Source organism: Lathamus discolor, chromosome 1 (genome assembly GCF_037157495.1).
Source record: "Lathamus discolor isolate bLatDis1 chromosome 1, bLatDis1.hap1, whole genome shotgun sequence".
Lineage (NCBI taxonomy): Eukaryota > Metazoa > Chordata > Aves > Psittaciformes > Psittacidae > Lathamus > Lathamus discolor.
In genome coordinates, this window is record NC_088884.1 from 159,510,265 (window position 1) to 159,532,313 (window position 22,049).

At 44.3% G+C, this 22,049-nt stretch overlaps 1 protein-coding gene across 5 annotated transcripts in view; it reads left to right on the forward strand.

Annotated features, from left to right (window-relative positions):
- The first annotated feature begins 4,899 nt into the window (after positions 1–4,899).
- The window catches only part of KDM3A (lysine demethylase 3A), a 40,598-nt gene continuing 23,448 nt past the window's right edge, over positions 4,900–22,049 (forward strand). For 4 of the 5 annotated variants that reach the window (XR_010608584.1, XR_010608586.1, XM_065661516.1 and 1 more), the window contains exons 1-9: positions 4,900–4,999; positions 5,553–5,741; positions 8,248–8,403; positions 13,743–13,853; positions 15,571–15,673; positions 16,801–16,925; positions 17,425–17,497; positions 17,582–17,670; positions 19,638–19,789. Coding sequence is in view for 3 of the 5 variants with exons in the window: in XM_065661516.1 (XP_065517588.1) it covers positions 5,571–5,741; positions 8,248–8,403; positions 13,743–13,853; positions 15,571–15,673; positions 16,801–16,925; positions 17,425–17,497; positions 17,582–17,670; positions 19,638–19,789 (980 nt within the window). In the remaining 2 variants the exon portion in view is untranslated. Of the gene's footprint in view, positions 5,000–5,021; positions 5,040–5,552; positions 5,742–8,247; positions 8,404–13,742; positions 13,854–15,570; positions 15,674–16,800; positions 16,926–17,424; positions 17,498–17,581; positions 17,671–19,637; positions 19,790–22,049 lie in introns of those variants that run through there. The other variant, XM_065661525.1, reaches the window with a different exon arrangement.

The following is a 22,049-nucleotide window of genomic DNA, read 5'->3' on the forward strand; positions in this document are numbered from 1 at the left end:
ATAAAATGTCCCTTTCTCACTTGGTGATAACAAATACTTGTAGTTGGTGGGAGACCAGTTTCCAAGCACAAATACTTGAATAGCACATCCAGATTTTAGATGCACAGAAGGAGGCTTAAATGCCTGAATATGGAAATTTTTAGGTCTTGATAGTTATAAAATTGGCTATTGAGTTTTACTGCCTGTGTTGTTAAATTCCAATTTCTCTTCATCCAAAGTCCTCTTACACTTCTTTCCTAGTGATACCACGCACAAAAGAGAAGTATTGTTCCTTAATGGTGGCTGAAAGGAAGAATTTATTCAAGTGTGTTCTGCAGTTACTGCTTAAAGAGCATCTGTTTGCAGAGATTACTCCTTTCTCAGATGGGAGCTAAAGGTTTATCTATTAGCAGCTCAACCTAGTAGGTAGTGCCTGCTGTAAAATATGAAGTTCAAGACTTCTTGCAGGCATAAGAACAGGTCAAAATCTGCTGCTTTGTAGGCTTATCAGTTCTGCATCTTGACAGCACTAGTCTGATTGGCATCTTCTTCTTGAGACGTCTATAATCCAGTATGAGATAGCTGCATGTGTGCTGTTATCACAGTGTTAGTTTGAAAATTATTACTAGACATCTGATATTTCTCTTGACATACACACACAGCTTTTCTAGTAGACATTGGTTTTAGTGCAGACTGTTGTGAGTGGTGATGAAATAATCAGGTAAAAAACCCAATAGTTTTCTATAATAATCCATTAAATAACCCCATTTCTTTTTATGTATTGTACAATTCGAATCCTGGGAAATGCATTCTGGAACAATGCAACAATTTCAGAGATGTTTATAGTCACTATTTGAAATGTTTTATCTTTGACTTTTTGACCCAGGAATTCACAGGTTACCCAAATGTATAACTTTTCAAGAAGCTAGATGATTTTAATAAGATATTTAGTCCTGATCTAACTTCTTCAGGGAATAAAGAATTCTAATGAAGTAAGTAGATAATTATCGTCCAATAATAATAATACATTTACTATAAAATGTATTTTATTATATTAATATTTAAAATTTAATTACAATAGTAAGATTAAGATAAAAATACAAATTTTATGTATTTTCATTATTATTATAATTAATAATTATTATTATCATTACTATTCTCTGGCTTTGACTTCTCCACCTTTGGTTTTGAATACCCCTATTTCAGCACTTAGTTGTTTGCACCCTGAATACTAGATTTTTTTTGTTCAGGTTCTTGTCCACTCTACTTTATCTGCTTCACCATCTTCTCTTCTGATCTCTGCTGATTTATTTTACTTCACATACACTGAGAATGTTGCATTTTGATCAAAAGTCCCTCTGAGAGGGACTTTTGATAAGGGCCTGTAGGGACAGGATGAGGGGGAACGGCTTTAAACTGACAGAGGGGAGATTGAGATGAGCTCTTAGGCAGAAGTTCTTCCCTGTGAGGGTGCTGAGGTGCTGGCACAGGGTGCTCAGAGAAGCTTTGGCTGTCCCATCCTTGGCAGTGTTCAAGGCCAGGTTGGATACAGGGGCTTGGAGCAAGCTGCTCTAGTGGAAGGTGTCCCTGCCCGTGGCAGGGGCTGGAACTGGATGAGCTTTAAGGACTCTTCCAACACAAATCGTTCCATGGTTCTATTTAGTTCATTTTCAAGGTCATTAATGGACTATGTCACTGTAGCTATCACCCTGTGCTTGCTCCTAGTCTGGGCCCCCTAAGCCAGTACATACCCAAACCATCACATTTTAAAACATCTTTGATCAATCTTCATGCTCCTCTTTGCACGTGGGAGCTGCTCATTCAGAAAACTCACACTGTTGTCTTTCAAGTCTCTCCTTAAAGCTTTCCTTTATACCAGTGCTAATGGAAAAGATAAATCACCATTAGGCAAGTAGAATGCTACCAACAGTCTGATCTATTGTATTGACTAATATTGCTTCTTTATTGCCTAACATGACTCTTCCTGTATGTATTAATCAGCTACTCTTCGAGGCAATGTGTTTTATATACATAAAAACTAAGGGATTTAAACAAGGATTGGTATACAACACCCATATAGCACGATGGATACATTGTAAAGCTGCTGTTACAAGAGCTAGTACCTACACTTAAACTAGTTTCAAAAGTAGCTTGCTTTATACAATATCTTATCACAAATTCCATGTTGTAGGTTTGGTCTATATATTAACTATCTAAACCTGAGAAGTAAAATAAACTGGCTCTCCATTCAGTGTCAAATACTGAGACTCTCTTCGGGCTACATGCAGTAGGTGGTATAAGTGACTCACTTTCTATTATTCACTTTTACTTGTTTTCCCTGGCAAAAATTCTACAAATTACTAGTTTCATCTTATGACTACAAGTCACCGACCTTAGAAGTTATCAGAGGAATTGGGCTGCCAGATTTCCATGGTGTGAATGACACAGTGAATCACAGAATGGTTTGGGTTGGAAAGGACCTTAAACTCATCCAGTTCCGACCCTCTGCCCTGGGCAGGGACACCTCACACTAAACCATGTCACCCAAGGTTCTGTCCAACCTGGCCTTGAACACCGCCAGGGGTGGAGCATTCACAGCTTCCCTGGGCAACCCATTCCAGTGCCTCAGCACCCTCACAGTAAAGAACTTCTTCCTTATATCTAACCTGAACTTCCCTTGTTTCAGTTTAAACCCATCACCCCTTGTCCTATTGCTACAGTTCCTGATGAAGAGTCCATCTCCAGCATCCTTCCTGGCACACAGAAAATTCTGGATTTCACACATGGATATGTCTGAATGTAGCAGTAGACAAGTGGCCAGTGGAGAGGCATGAAGGAAACTGGTGGGAAAAGCTTTACAGATGCATTTAACACAAGTGTGGGACTGGCTTCTTTGAGAACATGGACGATAAGACCATAACGTGGCAGGAATGTCCTACCTGCAGCAGGTCCCCTGCTGCTGTTTGATGGTGACTTTTGGAGCTCAGACATCTTTTGTGATGGAAACCCAGAGCTGAACACCCACTGCTTTCTAGTCAATTGGATGACTCAACAGCTTCTTGGCCTTGGGTACTTTTTTCATTTCTCCTCCCACATCCTCTGGGAATAATGTTCATGCTGTGGTAAAAGATGAGCATGCATCTTGGCATGGCCTGATGCCAACCTCATGAAGTTCAACCACGACAAGTGCAAGGTCCTACACCTGGGTCGGAGCAATCCCAGGCACAGCTACAGGTTGGGCAAAGAAGAGATTCAGAGCGGCCCTGCGGAGAAGGACTTGGGGGTGCTGGTCGATGAGAAAATGAACATGAGCCGGCTTCAGTGTGCGCTCGCAGCCCAGAAAGCCAACCGTATCCTGGGCTGCATCCAAAGGAGCGTGACCAGCAGGGTGAAGGAGGTGATCCTGCCCCTCTACTCTGCTCTTGGGAGACCTCACCTGGAGCATTGTGTGCAGTTCTGGTGTCCTCAGCATAAAAAGGACATGGAACTGCTGGAACAAGTTCAGAGGAGGGCCATGAGGCTGATCAGGGACTGGAGCACCTCCCGTATGAAGACAGGCTGAGGAAGTTGGGGCTGTTCAGCCTGGAGAAGAGAAGGCTGCGTGGGGACCTCACAGCAGCCTTCCAGTACCTGAAGGGGGCCTATAGGGATGCTGGGGAGGGACTCTTCGTCAGGGACTGTAGGGACACGACAAGGGGTAACGGGTTCAAACTTAAACAGGGGAAGTTTAGATTGGATATAAGGAGGAAATTCTTTCCTGTTAGGGTGGTGAGGCACTGGAATGGGTTGCCCAGGGAGGTTGTGAATGCTCCATCCCTGGCGGTGTTCAAGGCCAGGTTGGATGAAGCCTTGTGTGGGATGGTTTAGTGTGAGGTGTCCCTGCCTGTGGCAGGGGTGTTGGAACTGGATGATCTTGAGGTCCTTTCCAACCCAAACTGTTCTATGATTCCATGTCATGTGAGGTCACTCAGAATTCCACCAGCTACCTCATTACCATATCCTCACTTTAACTACTTGTTCTCTTTACTACCTTGGCTATTCTTTCATTATAACACAGAGCTCTCACATGAAACCAATGAGACACCTCAGGTGGTGGAAGCCATTTTACTGCAGACACAACCCCATAACCCACATCAACTCCAACCAGAGCTTCTCCAAAGCCCGCCATCTTTCCCAGGAACCTCTAACACCACATTATTCTTTCCCTCGCCACCTCTCCCACCACACACGACCCAGCCATGCAAGCTCACTTCAGCCACCAATGCACCCCAACAAGATGGCGGCGGGCGTCATTCGCCTCCACCCGTCCCTCGCCATTCCCCCATTCCATTGCGCATGCGCAGAAGCTGCCCCGGGGCAGGTGCTGGTCCTGCGCAGGCGCAGAGGCTGTCCCGCAGCGCCCCCGCAGGTGCACCTTGCCACTCCGCGCCTGCGCAGCAGCGCCCCGCATGTGCCCCCTCCCCCTGTGCTATATCTGAGTACGCCGCGAGCTGCACGTATAACCGGACGATTCACGCCTCTTGCCTCCCTCGGATCCTTCCGCCACCTCCAAAAGCGGGCCTTGGGGCTTAAGGCTCAGCTCGCCTGAGGCACAAACACAAGCCTTACGGCACAAAACGTCCTACAACATATTTGGTTCTCCACATTTGGCCCCATCTTTGGTCCCTCCGCCAACGTGGGCGTGCTGGAGGACTCCTTCCCTCGACGCTTCGCGGAAGGATACCATCCCTTTTTTGTGATCCGCCATCTGCTGAGCAACGGTTTCGAGGCGTGGCCGAGCGAGAGGGCACCGCCCCTTTAGGCCAATCACAGCGGGAGGCTTGCCTTTAGCCCCGCCCCGCTGCCTCGCTACAGCCAATAGGAGTGCGGGATGGAGCGGTGGGGGCCGGCTGCGCGCCGGGGTGGGGAGCGGGCGGGAGGGCGCGCTGCTGAGGGGCCGAGCAGTGCCGCGCTGCGCAGCGGCTGCCGGCGGGTCCCTGCGCGGAGACCGCGGGGCCGGCGCCGTCTGACTGACCGCGGGGTGCGCCGGGTGGCGGCGGGGGCTGGGGAGGGGGAAGCAGGTGAGGGCAGGGGCGTAAGGAGAGGGGTGTTTGAGGTGAGCAGGAGCGGGTGTTGGTGACGCGCAGGGGCGTCCGGAAGGAGCTCGGCCGGGCCGCTTGTTCCCCTGCGTTCTCTTCAGCTGCCGCCCCCCGTTTCGGCTCTTGGCAGGGAGGGAACAAAGAGGCGGCGGGGCTGAGGAGGAGGCAGGGAGGCGGTCGGCAGCCGTGGGGCTCTCCGGGAGCTGCAGTGCAGCAGCTTGTGGTATTTCCCTGCAGCCACCCCCACTGAGGCAATGATTAACAGGACCGTGGGCATCCTGCGGGTGTCCGAGCGCTCGGCTTGAGCCGCTTGGGAAGAAGCGGGGGAGGGAGAGAAGAAAGGGGGGGAACGGGAGAGGGAGAAGGAAAGCAACGCATCTCCCGGCCGCCGCGGCTCCCCGTGAGGGAAGGCGGGCGGGGGGCTGCCAGCTGACCGCCGCCTCCGTTGGTCTTGGTTTGGTTTCTTATTCTCCTTCATCGGTTTCTGCTCTGGAGGTCTCCCGATGAGTTAAAATGGTGCTGAGGCTCGAGGGGAGCTGGTCGCTGCTCGTGGGGAAGAGGTTCCTCAGCCTCTCAGAAGAAGAGGACAGGTCGTGGGATACCAACTGCATCTCGGAATGGCCCTGGAAGTCAGGCAGGATCCGAGCAGTTTCCCACACGGATATATCCAAACAAGACCTGAAGGTAACCGGAAACTTTCAAAGACACCTGCTTAAACTAAAGCGCTTACCGTGTGACCTGGAAATTCATGTGGGTGTGTGTATACACGTATATATACACGCTGTTGTTGGGGGAGAGAAGTTGTCTTGGTCAACTTTGCTGTGCCACCATGCTTGAAAACATGTGCACCTCTGCTTAAAGCTCTCAGCGTGTTTGTGCTAATGCTGGAAATTGCCTCAAACTAATTATAAATGTTCCTTCTAACACCAGCATTTAAAAATGTGCATATTGTTATGGCACCCGCTGTGCCTGGGATTTATTTCTGTGTGTTGCCTCAATGTCATTTAAGATCTTGTCAGTTGTGGACGCTTTCTTTTCCTTGGAGATGAAACCAAAGCTCTCCTGTGTTGTTGGGATTGGTGACTTTTCTTGCTCTTTGAATGAGCAAAGTACTTCTGCTGTCTTGAAAGATGTACCATGTTCATGTATGGTGTTGGAGGCTTCTCAGACTCTTCTTGAGTAGTGACTACTTCTTAGTCATGATTACCAAAGGGATTTTTAAACACACATTCAGTTACTGCAAGCCGTGTGTAATTTGGTAACTACTTTTTGGGTGGAAGTCAAGGGACTTCCACTGTTTGACCTCACTGTTTGAGACTGTAAGTTTTAAAGGGGCTATTTGGCAACTGCTCTCAGTAAAACCATTCAAGCATGGCTGGGGATTACTATAGTATACAAAGTACTTACTCACTAAGGGACAAACCTCCCTTATAGTCATCCCATCTTGTTACACGGTACTCTTACTTGTTTCCCCAAGGGACTTTGGTCATAGGCTGTTCTATGACAGCAACAACAGTGCCATCTTTCAATTGAAACTGTTTCTTTTTAATGAGAATCTTTGTAACCTCTGATTAACTGGAGAAGCACTTGCTCCATGTCAAGCAGAAGGAAAACCTACCTGTTTGTAACTCTTCTCTGAAAGTGTGAACTTAGTTATGAAGAGCTCAGAGTTAGAAGCTGAGCTGCTTGTGTGTTTGCAGCAGGGGTGAAGCTCTCTGCATCTCTAGGCAGTGGGACTGTGCCCATGCTGTACTTACAGTGAGGAGTGTCACAGAATCACAGCATGGTTTGGGTTGTAACTGGTTACAGTTCTGCCAGAAGCAATTGAGTTGATGCGCTCTCCAGTAAGAGTGTTATAGAAGCTGCAGAGTAGACAACTGAGGTGTAGAAAGCTTTTTGTACCAACCCATGTGCCATCTCCTTTCCTCTCCCACAGTTTTGTGGAAGAGCAATATATAGTTAGACCCAAAATAGTAATAGATTTGGGGGGGGGGGGTGGAGAGGAAGAGGTCTCTAAAGGAACAGAAATATCTATTCTTCTAAACTTCGCTTTCTGTATAGAAAACCAAGCTGTAAATAGGGCTATCAGCTACTTCTAAAGAGTATTTTCTCAGCTGTGTTTTCCCGTTTGTGTTGATCCTATGCAAAAAACGAGCCATTCTGGTTCTGGTACTTGTGCTATTTGCTTATCTCTTTAATTGTTTCCGTGAACTTCAAAATGACTAAATTAATTTGTGCACCCATTAGCACTCTTGTGGTAATGCTGTACTGCTTTTACTTGCCTTTCCCCTGAGAATGAAGCTAAACACAAGGGGCTGTTTCTAAGATTCACTCAACCGAGCTTTCTCTGCTGTTAGTTAAATGTATTTGGGTTGGATCTTGCTATTTTATGGGAAGAGGGAGTGATGTGTCTGAGTAGTGCTCTACTGTTGTCTTGGTAGGCAGTCCAGTTCCTGTATTCAGGCAGAGTTGTCTTTCCTGAGCTTTTGCTCATCTCTTTATGTTGTCTTTGAAAGAAGGACAATGCCATCCCAAAGAAACTGCACATGGTTTTGCTATGAAGTAAGAACTGCTCTCCTCTTAAAGTTTGTGTAGATACTTCAGAGACTCAAAGATAAATACCAGTTCAAAGCAGGCAGCAAGTGACCTTCTTCACATTATGACTTGATCACCTTAACTGTCATTTGCTTTCAATATATTAATTAAAGCTGATTTTTGGGACTCTTAATATTTCTGGAAAAACTCATCTTGTTTATTCAAGTACTCTGATTTGGAGCTTGTTGGAAATGCATCTGACACTGTTCTCTACAATTCTTTAGAGTTTTGTATGTGTATGATTTTGACCTGGTTGTAAACACTGGTGGCAGAGTTATCACATGTAGCTGTCTTTGAGCAGCAGAGGACTTCCTGAGATGGGATGGTTGTAGAGTTAAATAAGAATATTAATGTTTTATGAGACAGCAATGATGACAAACCAGTTAACATTGGCTCTCCCCTAGAAGCTACTAGGTCAGGCTGAGATACTGTAGTGATTGCTTGATGGTGTCACAAAAAAGCAATAACCATCTTTGCATTACAAGTACTCTTGTTTGTTTTTTTTCCTTGATGAAATTGGTGCTTATCCTTTTCCATGTTGCATGTGTCTGAATTTTCTGATTAGTCACTCCTTTGCTTTGTTTCCTTTCTGTAGATTTGTGTAGAATTTGATGATGAGTCATGGGAAAAACGAAGATGGATAGAAGTCTACAGCCATAAAATGAGAGCATTCCTGGTGGAGCAAAAACTGGTACTGGCTGAAAGAAAATCTCATGCTGGTTCTGTGTCTCCTGTCCAGTGGCCTGCTATGGCAAGTATACACTTGGCCTCACTTTGGTTTTGCAGTTCCACCTTCTGAGGACAGTGTTGTTACAAGTGTGAATTTCTCAAGTATAGCTTCACTTTTGTACTTGTAACATGTAATCTGAAGGGAGACTAAATCTCCTTGTATAGCTAGAGCTAGGCAGAGCCTGTAAGCATCTGAAGTTGGTATGTTCTGCCTAAGATACAGGGATGTATTTTTATGGCTTTGCTTCCCTCCCAAGCCACTGTTCTGTACAATGTTAATTCCTTCTCCCTCTAGTCTCATGTTTCTTCCTCCTTTCATGAAACTGCAGCTAAGAAAAGAAAGAAAAAAGGGTCAATAGTAGGTTTCTAAGGATAGCGTGTATTTATATCTTAAATTCTTGTTTTACTCTGCCTCAAGTGCTGTTAATTCTTCAGTGATCCTTGATCTGAGACAACAAGAATTGGAATGACTGATGTGATGGCTGCCTGGCACAGATGATTTGTGAGATTTGGACTTAGTGCGTAGAAAAACCTGAGCTACACTGTACAAGCCAGAGAACTAACCTTCCTGTAACTGCCATGCATGGCTGGCTAGGCAGATGAGCCCGTGGAGGTGAACAGGGCACATTTCTTAATGTATTCAGCCAGGATAGTTTTACTTGACTACTTTGAATACTGCTACTCCTAAAAGTAGTTGTTAAATAAACAAAGATGTAAACGTTCTGAATATTAATTACGCTGAAGTTGTAGCCCATGTTTTAATACTCTTAAATCTGCTAAGTATAAGGTATGCAGTGTAATTTGCGCTGCTGCATTTTAGCTGAGCTTTTTTCTTAAGCAAAGCTAGTCTAAGCAGATATTTATTGCTGGTAGGGCCAAACAGGATGGGAGAGGAAGTGGAAAGATGAATCCTTAATTTTATTTCCTGACCTATGCATTAATATCAGTAGTTCTAACAGTGGATTTTGCTGATACAATGTTCTGAAAACCTGCTTAGTTAAACTTAGCTGTTGTCCCTTTCCAAGTACCTGAACAGTGCTTACTGGATACTTGTCTTCAATTTATGCATAAGGTTTTCCTCATGATGCGTTGACATGTCAGTTCATGCAGTGTACGTGTTCCAAAGCTCATTTAGCAGGGAGTGATGTAGGATAAAGACAAGCACAACACTGAAGGCTGCCTTTACCACTACACAGGCAGGAAAGAAGGGGTCACAAAGGCGGGGGGGGGCGGTGGTGTATTAATTTACTTAAATCTTGATCTCAACTTGTTGATTCAAGTATATAAGAGTTTCTGACAAACAGGGTAACTTTACAGAGCTGTAATACCCAGTTGCTCCTGGAGAGATTCTTGTTCTTTTTCTGGTGATACTGCCCCTACAAAGCTGTCCAAACTGAAGTGAAAACAACAAAGGGGAAGAAAGTCTTCTTGCTTGATCAGTCCTTTGAAAATCCAAACACATAATCTATCAAAATGATTTTCTTCATTTAAATGGGGCACAAATGTACTGTTCACGTAGGAAGGAATTATTCTGGACACTTCTGGTGTTCCAGGCTCCCTGATGCTTTTCCACTCAGAGCTGCTACTGCAGGACCAGACAAAGTTTAACCTAGGAACAGTTTTGAAGCTTTTAAAGGAAATCTTTGTTTCTTGTCCTTAAAGCCTTTGGTGTAATTGTGTTGGTACTGCACTGGTATAACAACCATGAGGCTATCGCAGTATAGCTCCATAGTATGCTGTATATACTACAGCAATGTACTTGTAGTGGTATCACAGCTATGAGGCTCTCAAAGCATCATACATGCCTAAACTAAGGTTCAGTGTGTTGTCAATGTTGCATAACCTTTGAGAACTTTAATGCAAGCCATGCAGCAGCCTTCATTGATTTTAGTTATTCCTTCAACCTACCATAAGGAGGGCTTCCATTAACATAGCCACAATTAGAACTTTTAGTATTAGTAAATTCTTCCTGTTGAGCTGAATGATTAATTGTTGTTAATGACAGTCCCCTGAATCACAGAATCACAGAATCACAGAATCCCAAGGGTTGGAAGGGACCTAAAAAGATCATCTAGTCCAACCCCCCTGCAAGAGCAGGGTAACCTACAGTACATCACACAGGAACTTGTCCAGGTGGGCCTTGAATATCTCCAGTGTAGGAGACTCCACAACCCCCCTGGGCAACCTGTTCCAGTGCTCTGTCACTCTTACAGTAAAGAAGTTCTTCCTGATGTTAACGTGGAACTTCCTATGCTCCAGTTTACACCCATTGCCCCTTGTCCTATCACTGGATATCACTGAAAAAAGCCTAGCTCCATCATCCTGACACCTACCCTTCACATATTTGTAAACATTGATGAGGTCACCCCTCAGTCTCCTCTTCTCCAAGCTAAAGAGACCCAGCTCCCTCAGCCTCTCCTCATAAGGGAGATGTTCCACTCCCTTAATCATCTTTGTGGCTCTGCGCTGGACTCCTTCAAGCAATTCCCTGTCCTTCTTGAATTGAGGGGCCCAGAACTGGACACAATATTCCAGATGCGGCCTCACCAAGGCTGAGTAGAGGGGGAGGAGAACCTCTCTTGACCTACTAACCACTCCCTTTCTAATGCACCCTAAGATGCCATTTGCCTTCTTGGCCACAAGAGCACATTGCTGGCTCATGGTCATCCTCCTATCCACCAGGACCCCCAGGTCCCTTTCCCCTTCACTACTTTCCAGCAGGTCAACCCCCAACCTGTACTGGTACATGGGGTTGTTCTTCCCCAGATGCAAGACTCTACACTTGCCCTTGTTAAATTTCATCAAGTTTCTCCCCGCCCAACTCTCCAGCCTGTCCAGGTCTCGCTGAATGGCAGCACAGTCCTCTGGTGTGTCAGCCACTCCTCCCAGTTTTGTGTCATCAGCAAACTTGCTGAGGGTGCACTCAGTTCCCTCATCCAGGTCATTGATGAAAATATTAAACAGCACCGGTCCCAGCACCGACCCCTGAGGAACTCCACTAGTCACAGACCTCCAGCTAGATTCTGCGCCATTGACCACAACTCTCTGCCTTCTTCCTTTCAACCAGTTCTCGATCCACCTCACTACTTGATCGTCAAGCCCACACTTCCTTAGCTTATCTATGAGGATGCTGTGGGAGACAGTATCAAATGCCTTACTGAAATCAAGAAAAACTACATCTACCGCTCTACCATCATCCCTCCACCTAGTCACTTCCTCATAGAAGGCTATAAGGTTGGTCATACATGACTTCCCCCTCATAAAACCATGTTGGCTGTTCTTAATGACCCCCTCATCCTTGATATGCCTAGTGATGGAGTCAAGAATAAGTTGTTCCATCACCTTTCCAGGGATGGAGGTAAGGCTGACCGGTCTATAATTACCCGGGTCCTCCTTCTTGCCCTTCTTATAGATTGGTGTGACCTTTGCCATCCGCCAATCCTCAGGCACCTCGCCCGTTTCCCACGACTTACCAAAGATGATGGAAAGTGGCCTAGCAATGACCTCCGCCAGCTCCCTCAGCACCCGTGGGTGCATTCCATCCGGACCCATCGATTTACAGATGTCCAGATTGCATAGCTGATCCCTAACCCAATCCTCATCTACCAAAGCAAACTCCTCCTTTGTCCTGACTCCTTCTGGGGCTATAGAAATCTGGGGCCCTCGGGGAGAGTCTGCAGGAGTAAAGACAGAGGCAAAGAAGGCATTCAGCACCTCTGCCTTCTTTATATCCTCTGTCTCCAGGGTACCCACTTCGTTCAGCAGTGGGCCTATATTGCCTCTTGTGTTAGTTTTATTTGCTATGTATTTGAAGAAGCCCTTTCTATTGTCTTTAACCCGACTAGCAAGATTGAGTTCCAAGGAGGCCTTAGCTGTCCTAATTGCCTCCCTACATCCTCTGACAACTGTCCTATATTCCTCCCAAGCGGCCAGCCCCTCCTTCCATAATCCATAGATTCTCCTTTTCCACTTGAGTTTGCCCAGCAGCTCCTTGTTTAACCACGCCGGTCTCCTAGATCCCTTACTTGACTTCCTACTCATTGGGACGCTCCGATCCTGAGCTTGGAAGAAGCGGTCCTTGAATGCTAACCAACTATCTTGAGCCCCTTTACCGCCTAGTACACTTTCCCATGAGACTTCCCTTAGCAGTTGACTGAAGAGGCCAAAGTTGGCCCTTCGGAAATCCAGAACTGTGGCTTTGCTAGGTATTCTATTCCTCCCACACAGGATCCTAAACTCCACCATCTCATGGTCACTGCAGCCAAGGCTGCCATTGACCGTCACCACTTCGACCAAACCCTCCTTGCTGGCGAGTACTAAATCTAGCAGCGCTGCTCCCCTAGTTGGTACGTCCACCATTTGCATTAAGAAATTATCATCAATGCACTCGAGGAACCTCCTAGACTGTGAATGACTGGCTGTGTGAGTCTTCCAGCAAATATCGGGGTAATTAAAGTCCCCCACGACGACTAAGGTATGTAGTCGCGAGGCTACTTCCAGTTGCCTGTAGAAAGCCTCATCAACTCCTTCGTCCTGATCAGGAGGTCTGTAATAGACCCCCACAACTGTATCACCCGTGCCAGTCAGCCCCTTGATTCGTACCCACAGACATTCCACTTGCTCCTCATCCGACCCCGGACAGAACTCAATACATTCTAGTTGCTCTCTCACGTAAAGAGCAACTCCACCACCTCGCTTTGCTGACCTATCTTTCCTAAAAAGGACATAGCCATCCATGACCACATTCCAGTCATGTGAACTGTCCCACCATGTCTCTGTAATCGCCACTAGATCATAACCTTTAGCCCGCACACAGACTTCTAACTCCTCCTGTTTATTCCCCATGCTGCGTGCATTGGTGTACAGGCATTTCAGGGAGCCAGTCCTAGTACCCTTTTTCCCCTGTGGGACAGGGTCTAAAAAGCTATCCTTTCCCACAAGTGAAACAAGAGATTGATAGTCCTCCTTAGCCCGCCATCCTTCAATCCCTAGCATGTTCCTCTTGGGCTTGTCCCCAACAGGCCCAGTTAAATCCCCTCCCCCCTTCATAACTAGTTTAAAGCCCTGTCAATAAGCCCTGCTAACTCCTGCCCCAAAACCCTTTTTCTTCTCTGGGACTGGTGTCTGAACTGAATTTTTAAACTTATTTTAATAAATAAAATTAATTTCAAGTATGGATTTTCAAGTCCAGTAAATCCTGTGTTAGGCATGTATTAGAAACTTGGTTTGTCTCAAGCTGTGTGTAGATGTGGTATCTTAACAGAGAAATAGATGCAAAACGAAAGTATTTGTTTAAATGCAAATGAGGAATGATGAGATGTTCTTGCTCTGTTTCTAAGACAATGTTTATCACTTTTCTAGACTTACAAATCCTTAGTGGACAAAGCTGGCCTGGGATCAATGGTTTCAGTACGTTATCTTGGTGAAGAGAAATGTGTTTTTCTTTCTAAAGACCTTTTGACACCCATTCAGGTAACCTTGTATGACATTATGAAGATGGAAGATAATCTTGTATCTTGGTATTGAAGATAACTCAAGTTAATGTATTCTAAATGAAAACTTTAGATGGGTGAAAACTTGGAGTAGGTGTTTGTTGCTATAGCTCATAAATATCAGTTCTGAACGGAATGTGTCGTCTGAATAAAAACCTTCTGAAGCTGATCCAGGATGTGGTTACTTATAAGAGCTGCTGAGGGTGTGTGCTAGGACAGTTATTCAGCTCAGGTGACAGCGATCCCATCATGTTGGTGGTGTGGATAATCTGGAATAGCTTCACTTTGTTCTTGCTGTGAAAGGAGTTGCAGGGATGTCTGGAATAAATCTTGCTGTTTCATAGAAACTCATCACATCCTAAACAAATGAGGAATTGGGCAGGATGTAAACGAGGTGGTTGAATTACAGTCCCCTTATTGAGCACCAGGAAGGAAGCTGATTAGTGAGAATTAGGTTGAAACAATTGCCCTGCATGACTGGTCAGGCAGTTTGAAGAACAGTATCTCCTAATGGTAAAGGATTTAACCATTTCAGAAAAATACTTCAAGACCTACAAACAGTCTGAATGAAACTAGTAATAGCTGTCTCATGTTGAGGCTGGTGGTAGTGCCATCAGTAGTGTTCTACTTTGACTTGTTAAGTCAGCAAATAGACAACTCTTCTTGAGAGACTAACAAAAGAATTACTTTAAGCTAAATCTGAGTTGTAGATTGTTGTCTTGCCTGTGTTGGCTCAACAGCAGAGTAGAGATTTCTGTATGTAACAGTCTTATCTCAATACTGCAGAAGAGAAGATTGCTCTTCTGGCAGCTTGAATAATAGTTTCTTCACTATCAGCTCTTCAGCCTTCTGCTTCTTACAGGTACCAGAGCAATGCCTGGGATCAAATGCAAAACCCAACAAAACCTGTTGTTTTTTCACTGGGGCTCTGAGCTATTGGTAAAAACTTGCTCTAAACTTTCCATTTCCATTTTCCATTTGGTGTATTTGATAATAGAGGAAATAAACCCCTCTGGAATATAAATACATGATGCCCAGGGAAGTTGTGAATGCTCCATCCCTGGCAGTGTTCAAGGTCAGGTTGGACAGAGCCTTAGACGGCATGGTCTAGTGCGAGGTGTCCCTTCCCGTGGCAGGGAGTTGAAAGTAGATGATCTTAAGGTCCTTTCCAACCCCAGCTATTCTATGATTCTATTAATAACTCTGAATTATTTTGATGTAGCTGTTTTCATTCATGTGAACATTTTGTAATGGTGCTTTGAGATGGGCTAGGTCCTGGTGTTATAATATAAATAGAAACAAAACTGAAAATACTTGCATTGACATCTGCTCAGGACTACTTAAAGTTGCTGTTTCTGAGAACTTCAAATCCCCAATTAAAAAGCTTGATGGTTCCATTGAAGTCAGTGCTCATTAGCAATGTAGGAAACCAAAGCTAGGCTGTTTTCAGAACAATATCAAAGTGGACCTGGAGAGCTCACTTCAGGCTGGTTTGCAGATGCTCCATCCAAATGAGTGGTAAGGAAATGATGTCTGCCTCAATAAATCCAGTATCCTAGGAGCTGAAGGAAGACAGGCTAATGAGAAACCTGTTGGACTTCTCTGAATTGCTTCTATTTTGTCTCTAAATATTACGGTGTTTTGTTAATCAAAAGCATTACTCCTAATACCAACTTCTTGTTTTGCTTCCTGAATAGGATGTGGACAATTCCAGGCTTCCTCTTAAGGATGATCAAAATGTTAATGAAGAAATTCAGGCTCTGGTTAAGAAGCACCTGGATGAAACACGCTTGGTGCAAGGTACAAGCATGCTCTGTAGCAGAAAACTGGCAATAAATACTCAAGTCTAAGGGGAAATCTTTGCAGTGATGGGGTAAATGACACTAATCTGGCTTAGGGGTAAAAGCCTTTTTAAAATACTGATACCACTTTTACAGCAGCGAATGCAAGATGTGAAGAATTATGGAGATTTAAATTTCAAGAACTCTTTGAGACTGATTATGTATTTCAGGCACATAGAGATGACTTGGTGATTATGAAGAGGTATCAGATTTGTAGCAATTCTCACTGGAATTCATCGGGTCGTAGAATGGTTTGGGTTGGAAGGGACCTTAAAGCTCGATCAGTTCCAGCCCCCTGCCACGGGCAGGGACACCGTCCACTAGAGCAGGTTGCTCCAAGCCCCTGTATCCAACCTGGCCTTGAACACTGCCAGGGATGGGGCAGCCGCAGCTTCTCTGGGCACCCTGTGCCAGTGCCTCAGCACCCTCACAGGGAAGAGCTTCTGCCACTATGTAATCCAAATCTCTCCTCTTTCAGGTTAAAGCCATTATGTGGAGTTGTTTATACATTTGAGTAACCTGATTTGTTTTGTGGTTTTTTTTTTTTTTTGTCTGCTTCTTGTTTATGAAACTTCCCAAGTTTTAGAGACTTTTTTAGTCAAGTTTAATTTGGTGGGTTTATATTTGCCACCTTCAAATTCCTAATTACTGGGTTCACACGAGTATATTTGGAGCCATGTGCTTGCATATGCAAGAAATACCTTCCTTTTATGGAAAGACAAATATTGTAACTTAGGGTTGTCATTTCCAATACTGTTAAGAGACAAAGAATTGAATCTTCATTTCCATGTCCACTGTTCTGTCTCACTGTCTGAAATGCAGAGGTCAGTCTGACCTCTGCTGTATGCCTTAACCTCCAGAAAAGTTCATTGAACTGTTGCAGGAAGGAGGTAGCTGTACGTAGTATTATCATGCTTTTTTATCCTTCTCAGCTCTCTGGTAAGTTTTCTCAAGGTTCTCCGTTTGTTTGCTTACTTGCATCCTGCATGCAGTACTGTCAGCAAATTCATGTTGGTAACTGATGATCTTCATGCTCCTTTTTTTTCTTAAGCTCCTTTTTCTTGTATTTTTTTATCAATTCTTAAGGTGGGAAAAACATAATTGGTTCAAAAATCAGAATTTATAGCCTGGATCCATCTACTCAGTGGTTCACAGCTGTTGTTGTCAATGGTAATCCGACCACCAGAACTCTAGAAGTCAACTGTCAGGAGGTAAGAGCCACTTGCTGTGTGGGTTTACAAACAAAGATGGGGAAATGAGTGAGAACTTGTATTTCTATCCCCACCAACATCACTTTTAATTCTGTCCTTACTGTAATAAGCTTAAAGAAAGTAGAGGTTGGTGTAGTGCAGAACAACCTGTTACCCTAAAGTGTTTCTGTCTGGTGCTGGGGGAATTATCAGACAACAAATGGGCTTCTATGCACAATGAGGGAGACTTAAAATTCTTAGTCTAAGAGGAAGGCAAACATAATCATAGTTTCTTTGCTTTGTGCTGGGCAGACAGTGCTCTGAAGCACTGGTTTATGTGTGTGTTTTCATGCAGAGACACTGTCGCAACAAATACTGTTAAATTCAGCTTGGTATTCAAAGAACCTAGGAGTTAAGTGTCTAAGCTTAGCCTGTACCACAGCATCTAAGATAAATCCATTCAAACAGAAACTTTCACCTCTTTAAATGGCTGCTTCTGTGTTTTTTGTTCCTTTCCAAGATTCCAGCTTTAAAAACTCTTGATCCAGAGTTAATTCACGTTGAAATCATATACGACAGCAATGGAAAATCTGGTAAGATCTGTTTTTGTTTGTCCTTCAAACACTAAGTGGCAGATTTGTGATAAATAAACTAATCCTGGTCACCTTCTCTTCCAGATAAATCTAAAAGAGTTGGGGGCGTGAAAAGGAAATCATCTGAGAACAGTGGAAGTTTTGATGCTAAACACCCAAAATCTTCTCCTGAGGTAATACCTTGCTGTGTTATGTATGACTGTTATATAAAGGTTATGTCACTTCTCTGAGCAGTCCTAAATAAGGATTAGATAGAAAAGTAAAATAATAAATATAATCCCTGGGAGGGTGTGTTGAGTTCCTTGAAACTTGTCTAGGCATGAGAGAAACATCTTGTGATAATCAGCAAAAAGTTAACTGAGCCTTAAAGGTTGGCTTTTGTTTTGGTAACTGTGCTTTTTTTGCCCCCTCCTTAAGAGTTAACCTGCCTAGTCATGTATTCTGGAGTGGGAGAAAATCCAAAGCAGTTCTCAAGTCTATAACCTTTGCTTTTTCACATTCTTTAACCGTTTTGTACTTAAACTCAAAGCCTTCAGCTACACTTGCATGGCTTGAGGATTCAAGCAGCAGTCTGGAAAATGTTTTTTCAGTACAAAAAGGGAATATAACTACTTTTCTGGTACTTCCAAGTCTGTTATTTCTTTTATGGGTGACCTGCCAAGTGTCACTGAGATCTAAGAAAACGGTCTCAAAGGTCAGAAGATGGTCTGGGTAACTTAATGCTGATGAAAAATCTTGGCTTGGCTAAAGAACAGCACTTCAAACTTGCACTATAATTTGGCCCCAGTGTTTCAGACCAAAAGTTGCATTTTAGGTAGGGCTTCTGGAAGCTCTACGGTGGTGGTGGGGTGGGAGGGTTGGGGTTTGGGTTCGAGTTCTTCTGGCTTGGTGTTCTTAGCTTCTGTGCAGTCAGTCCTGTGCTAAGCCAGCTGTGTATATCTGGCAATGACTGGATATTGCTATTAGACATCTTGAATGGCTTCACAAAGATAGAGCATGAGGAGCAAGTACAGGATAACATTCCCCAAGGGAAAGAGTGGTCTACTTTTATTTACTGCTAAGGAAAAGTGTGCAGCAAATCAGTATGAAGTATTGTAGTCATACTCTGCTGATGTTTCTGTAGCTCATGCTTGAGTACCTTCAGCATCTTTTGGGTGCTCACTTTGCCATTCTTTTGCTTTCTGTGTATTCAGCCATGGAGCAGCCTGCTTGGTACACAAGAAGCTGCTCTTCTTCTCATATTCCAAATGTCCTGCAGAGGAGTTGCTATGATCTGAATTCATAGCTTGTTTTACGACATTTTTTTTTTTTTTCCCTAAAGTAGTGAAGTGAGATACTTCTAATTCTCTTCAAAGCTTTGCTTCAGAGGACTGGATCCTTTAGCACTTTCGTAGTCGCTGGGAAATGTCTTGCAAATGGTTACAAGTGAAAGTACTTTTTAATACAGAAAACAGGAAGTCTGATTGTTTCTCTGATTTTGGTGGATGTGAATGTATGGGATTGATAAGCTGAAGTCATCGGGTTTTTTTGTTATCACTTAATATCTGAGTACTCTGACTTCTAATGTGGAGTTAATTCCAGTGATGTTTTGAGAGCTTGTCTCAATGCCTGACAGCTGTGTTATACCAAAGCTGAAAGGAAATAGTTTGGAGTTGATGGCAATGAGTCTGTAGTGTAACTCCCAGCAGTAAGTGGAATATGTGGGAGTGGAATATGGATATTGGAGCTGAGGAAGGACCCCTACAGAAAATGACTGATTTTAAAGACACTAATTTGGTAGGCCTGTTGTATTCCTACAAGAACTGTACATGTGATTTCATCAGCACAGCACTTCTTTACTTGACACTTCCTAGAATCCCAGTACAAAGATTTTCTCACTACAAGGAAGTTCACATCTGGATTTTCAGTGAGGTTGTCAGACTAACTTCACAGGTTTCATTTTCTCTAGGATTTCAGATAAGGTTTAAGAAGTTACTCTAAGGTCTTTCCGTCTTATGAGCTGAGTGAGGAAAGGTCTTCAACAAGCTTTATAAAACACACTGGGAATGGCATTAATGTATTTGTCTTTTTAAGCTGAACCCTGCAAAGCAGTATTTATGTTATCCTGAATTTCCCTAACTGTGAAAATCTCCCTTTACAGGTCTCTCCCAGTCAGGGAGCAGTGCAGTCAGTACCAACTGTGTTGGGTGAAGCATTGCTTGGCTGTACTCCTGCTAACAAAGACCAAAGGCATCCAGGCCTGCCCCTGCCAGCTAACTCGCCACCCAATCTTGGTGCAGAAACTCCTCAGGGGTAAGGAATCAGTTGATGCTTATGTATAAATAATTCTGAATTCCAAAAGTAACTCCAATTCTTAGCAACACAAACTCAGAGGTCATCTTAAATAACTGAAGTAACCAGTCTTCTGTAATGTTGGCATAGAAAACTGTTAAATTTGATTACACTGGGCTTTATCTCTGAGGTAGTTGCTCTTCAGTGTCACAAGCCAATGTCGCTGCTTTGTTGTACCCATCTCTAAACTGCTGGGTTATACGTAGGTGTGGTGCCTGTGTTTGTCAAACATATTTCTCCCAAGAGAAACGGAACACCTTCACGCAGATGTCCTGCATACCAGCTTCTTGCACATTAAGTACAGGTCCTCAGTTACATTCCTGTTGAATGCCAGTGGCTTTAAACGTCTTTGGTACCCCAATGTCCCAGGTTCAGCAGTAGCAGTCATTTTTCTCCTTAGTAGCTGGTGCAGTGCTATGTTTTTGACTTTCAGCCTGGCAACAACGCTGATAACACCGATGTTTTTAGCTGTTGCTAAGTAACGTTTACTCCAACCAAGGACTTTGAGTCTCGTGCTCTGCCAAGGAGGCAGGGAATCTGGGAGGAAGCAGAGACAGGACACCTGACTCAAACTAGCCAAAGGGGTATTCCAAGCCACAGCACATCATGCCCAGTATGTAAACTGGGGGCAGTTACACGGAAAGGGTAGATCACTGCTCGGGTCAGGCTGGGTATCGGTTGGCAGGTGGTGAGCAGTTGTGTTCTCTTCCCTTGTTATTTCCCTTATCATTATCATTGGTGGTAGCAGCAATGGTTTTGTGTTATACCTTAGTTACTGGACTGTTCTTATCTCAACCCATGGGAGTTACATTCTTTTAATTCTCCTCCTCACCCCTCTGTGAGCGGGGGAAGAAAGAAAGTGGGGAGTGAGCGAGTGGCTGCGTGGTTTAGGGTTGCCAGCTGGGCTTAAACCATGATGGTTCTTTGTGATGCCCAATGTGGGGCACGAAGGGTTGAGATAACAACAGATCTGACTGGAGCGTGTCTAATTGTATTTGTGACAAGCATTTATTGTTTTGGATTAATAGTCACTCATCACAATGCTGATTTATTGGCTCTCAAAGTTGTTGCTCTTGCTCTCAGAGTTTCAACATGTTGTACCTTACTTACAGCTGGTATTTGCTGTTTTAGTGTTTAACAGCTGGGGGACTTGGGCTAAGGTTGTTGTTTCACTGTACTTTATGGTAATGACTTGTAATACAATAGATTCATTGATCATGAAACTGATCTGGCTTGCGTTCCCAGTGTGGTCATCACCTCTGTACTTTGGGAGGTATATAATGGAAGTGTTTAGCAGTTACACATCCTTTTTTTTTCCTCTTTGGCTAGTCAACCTGTGGAAGAGACATTCCCTTACCTTCCCAGCTCCCCCACCAGACTATAGCATCATTTGAGAGTTCTGAAGGTTTTGAAAGGCATTTGAATACCCTTGAGACCTGACTGCTGATTATGATAGGGATCACCATGTTGGCACACACACAGAATGTGTTTTACCCAAAACCATTTTGTCTGATCTCAAAAGTTAAGCAGAGTTGGGTTTGGGTCTTGTCTAGGATTAGATGACAATATAGGAGGATCAAGAGATTTTTCCCCGAGGCTGGACAGTTATGAGTGGCAGGGTGTGTGGGATAGTATGGGCAAGTATCTAGGCCAGTGCGCCCCTCCAGTGCTTTGGAACTTCAGCACTGAACAAGTGCAAAATCCAGAAAAACTAGTAAGACACTTCAATATGAGGTGTTTTGTCATCCTGGTCATGCCAGAGAGGGACAAATCATGGCAACGTGCTGGGGCTTGGCCTATGCTTACAGAGCCCTGTTCAACACTATCCAGCACCTTCACAGGGAAAAAGATGTCTCTGGATCTGACGGCAAAGCAACAGACAACACAGCTACTCCAACTGCAAGTACAGCAGATGCTCGAACTGACTACAACAGACCATGCAGCTACTCCAACTCTAAACACAGCAACTACACCAACCCCAGCAACAAGTACAGCAGCTACCCAAACCCGACAGCAATAGACAGTACAGCTGCTGGTGCTATTCAACCCCCAAGCACAGTGGCTGCACCAACTCCAGCAACAGATACGACAGCCACTCCAACCCTAGTGACAGACACTGCAGCCACTCCAACCACAATGATAGTCGCTGCAGCTAAACCAAAGGACCGATTCGTGCCAATATCGGTTGCCTCTGTACACAAGGGGAAAAGCAAACAAGAGA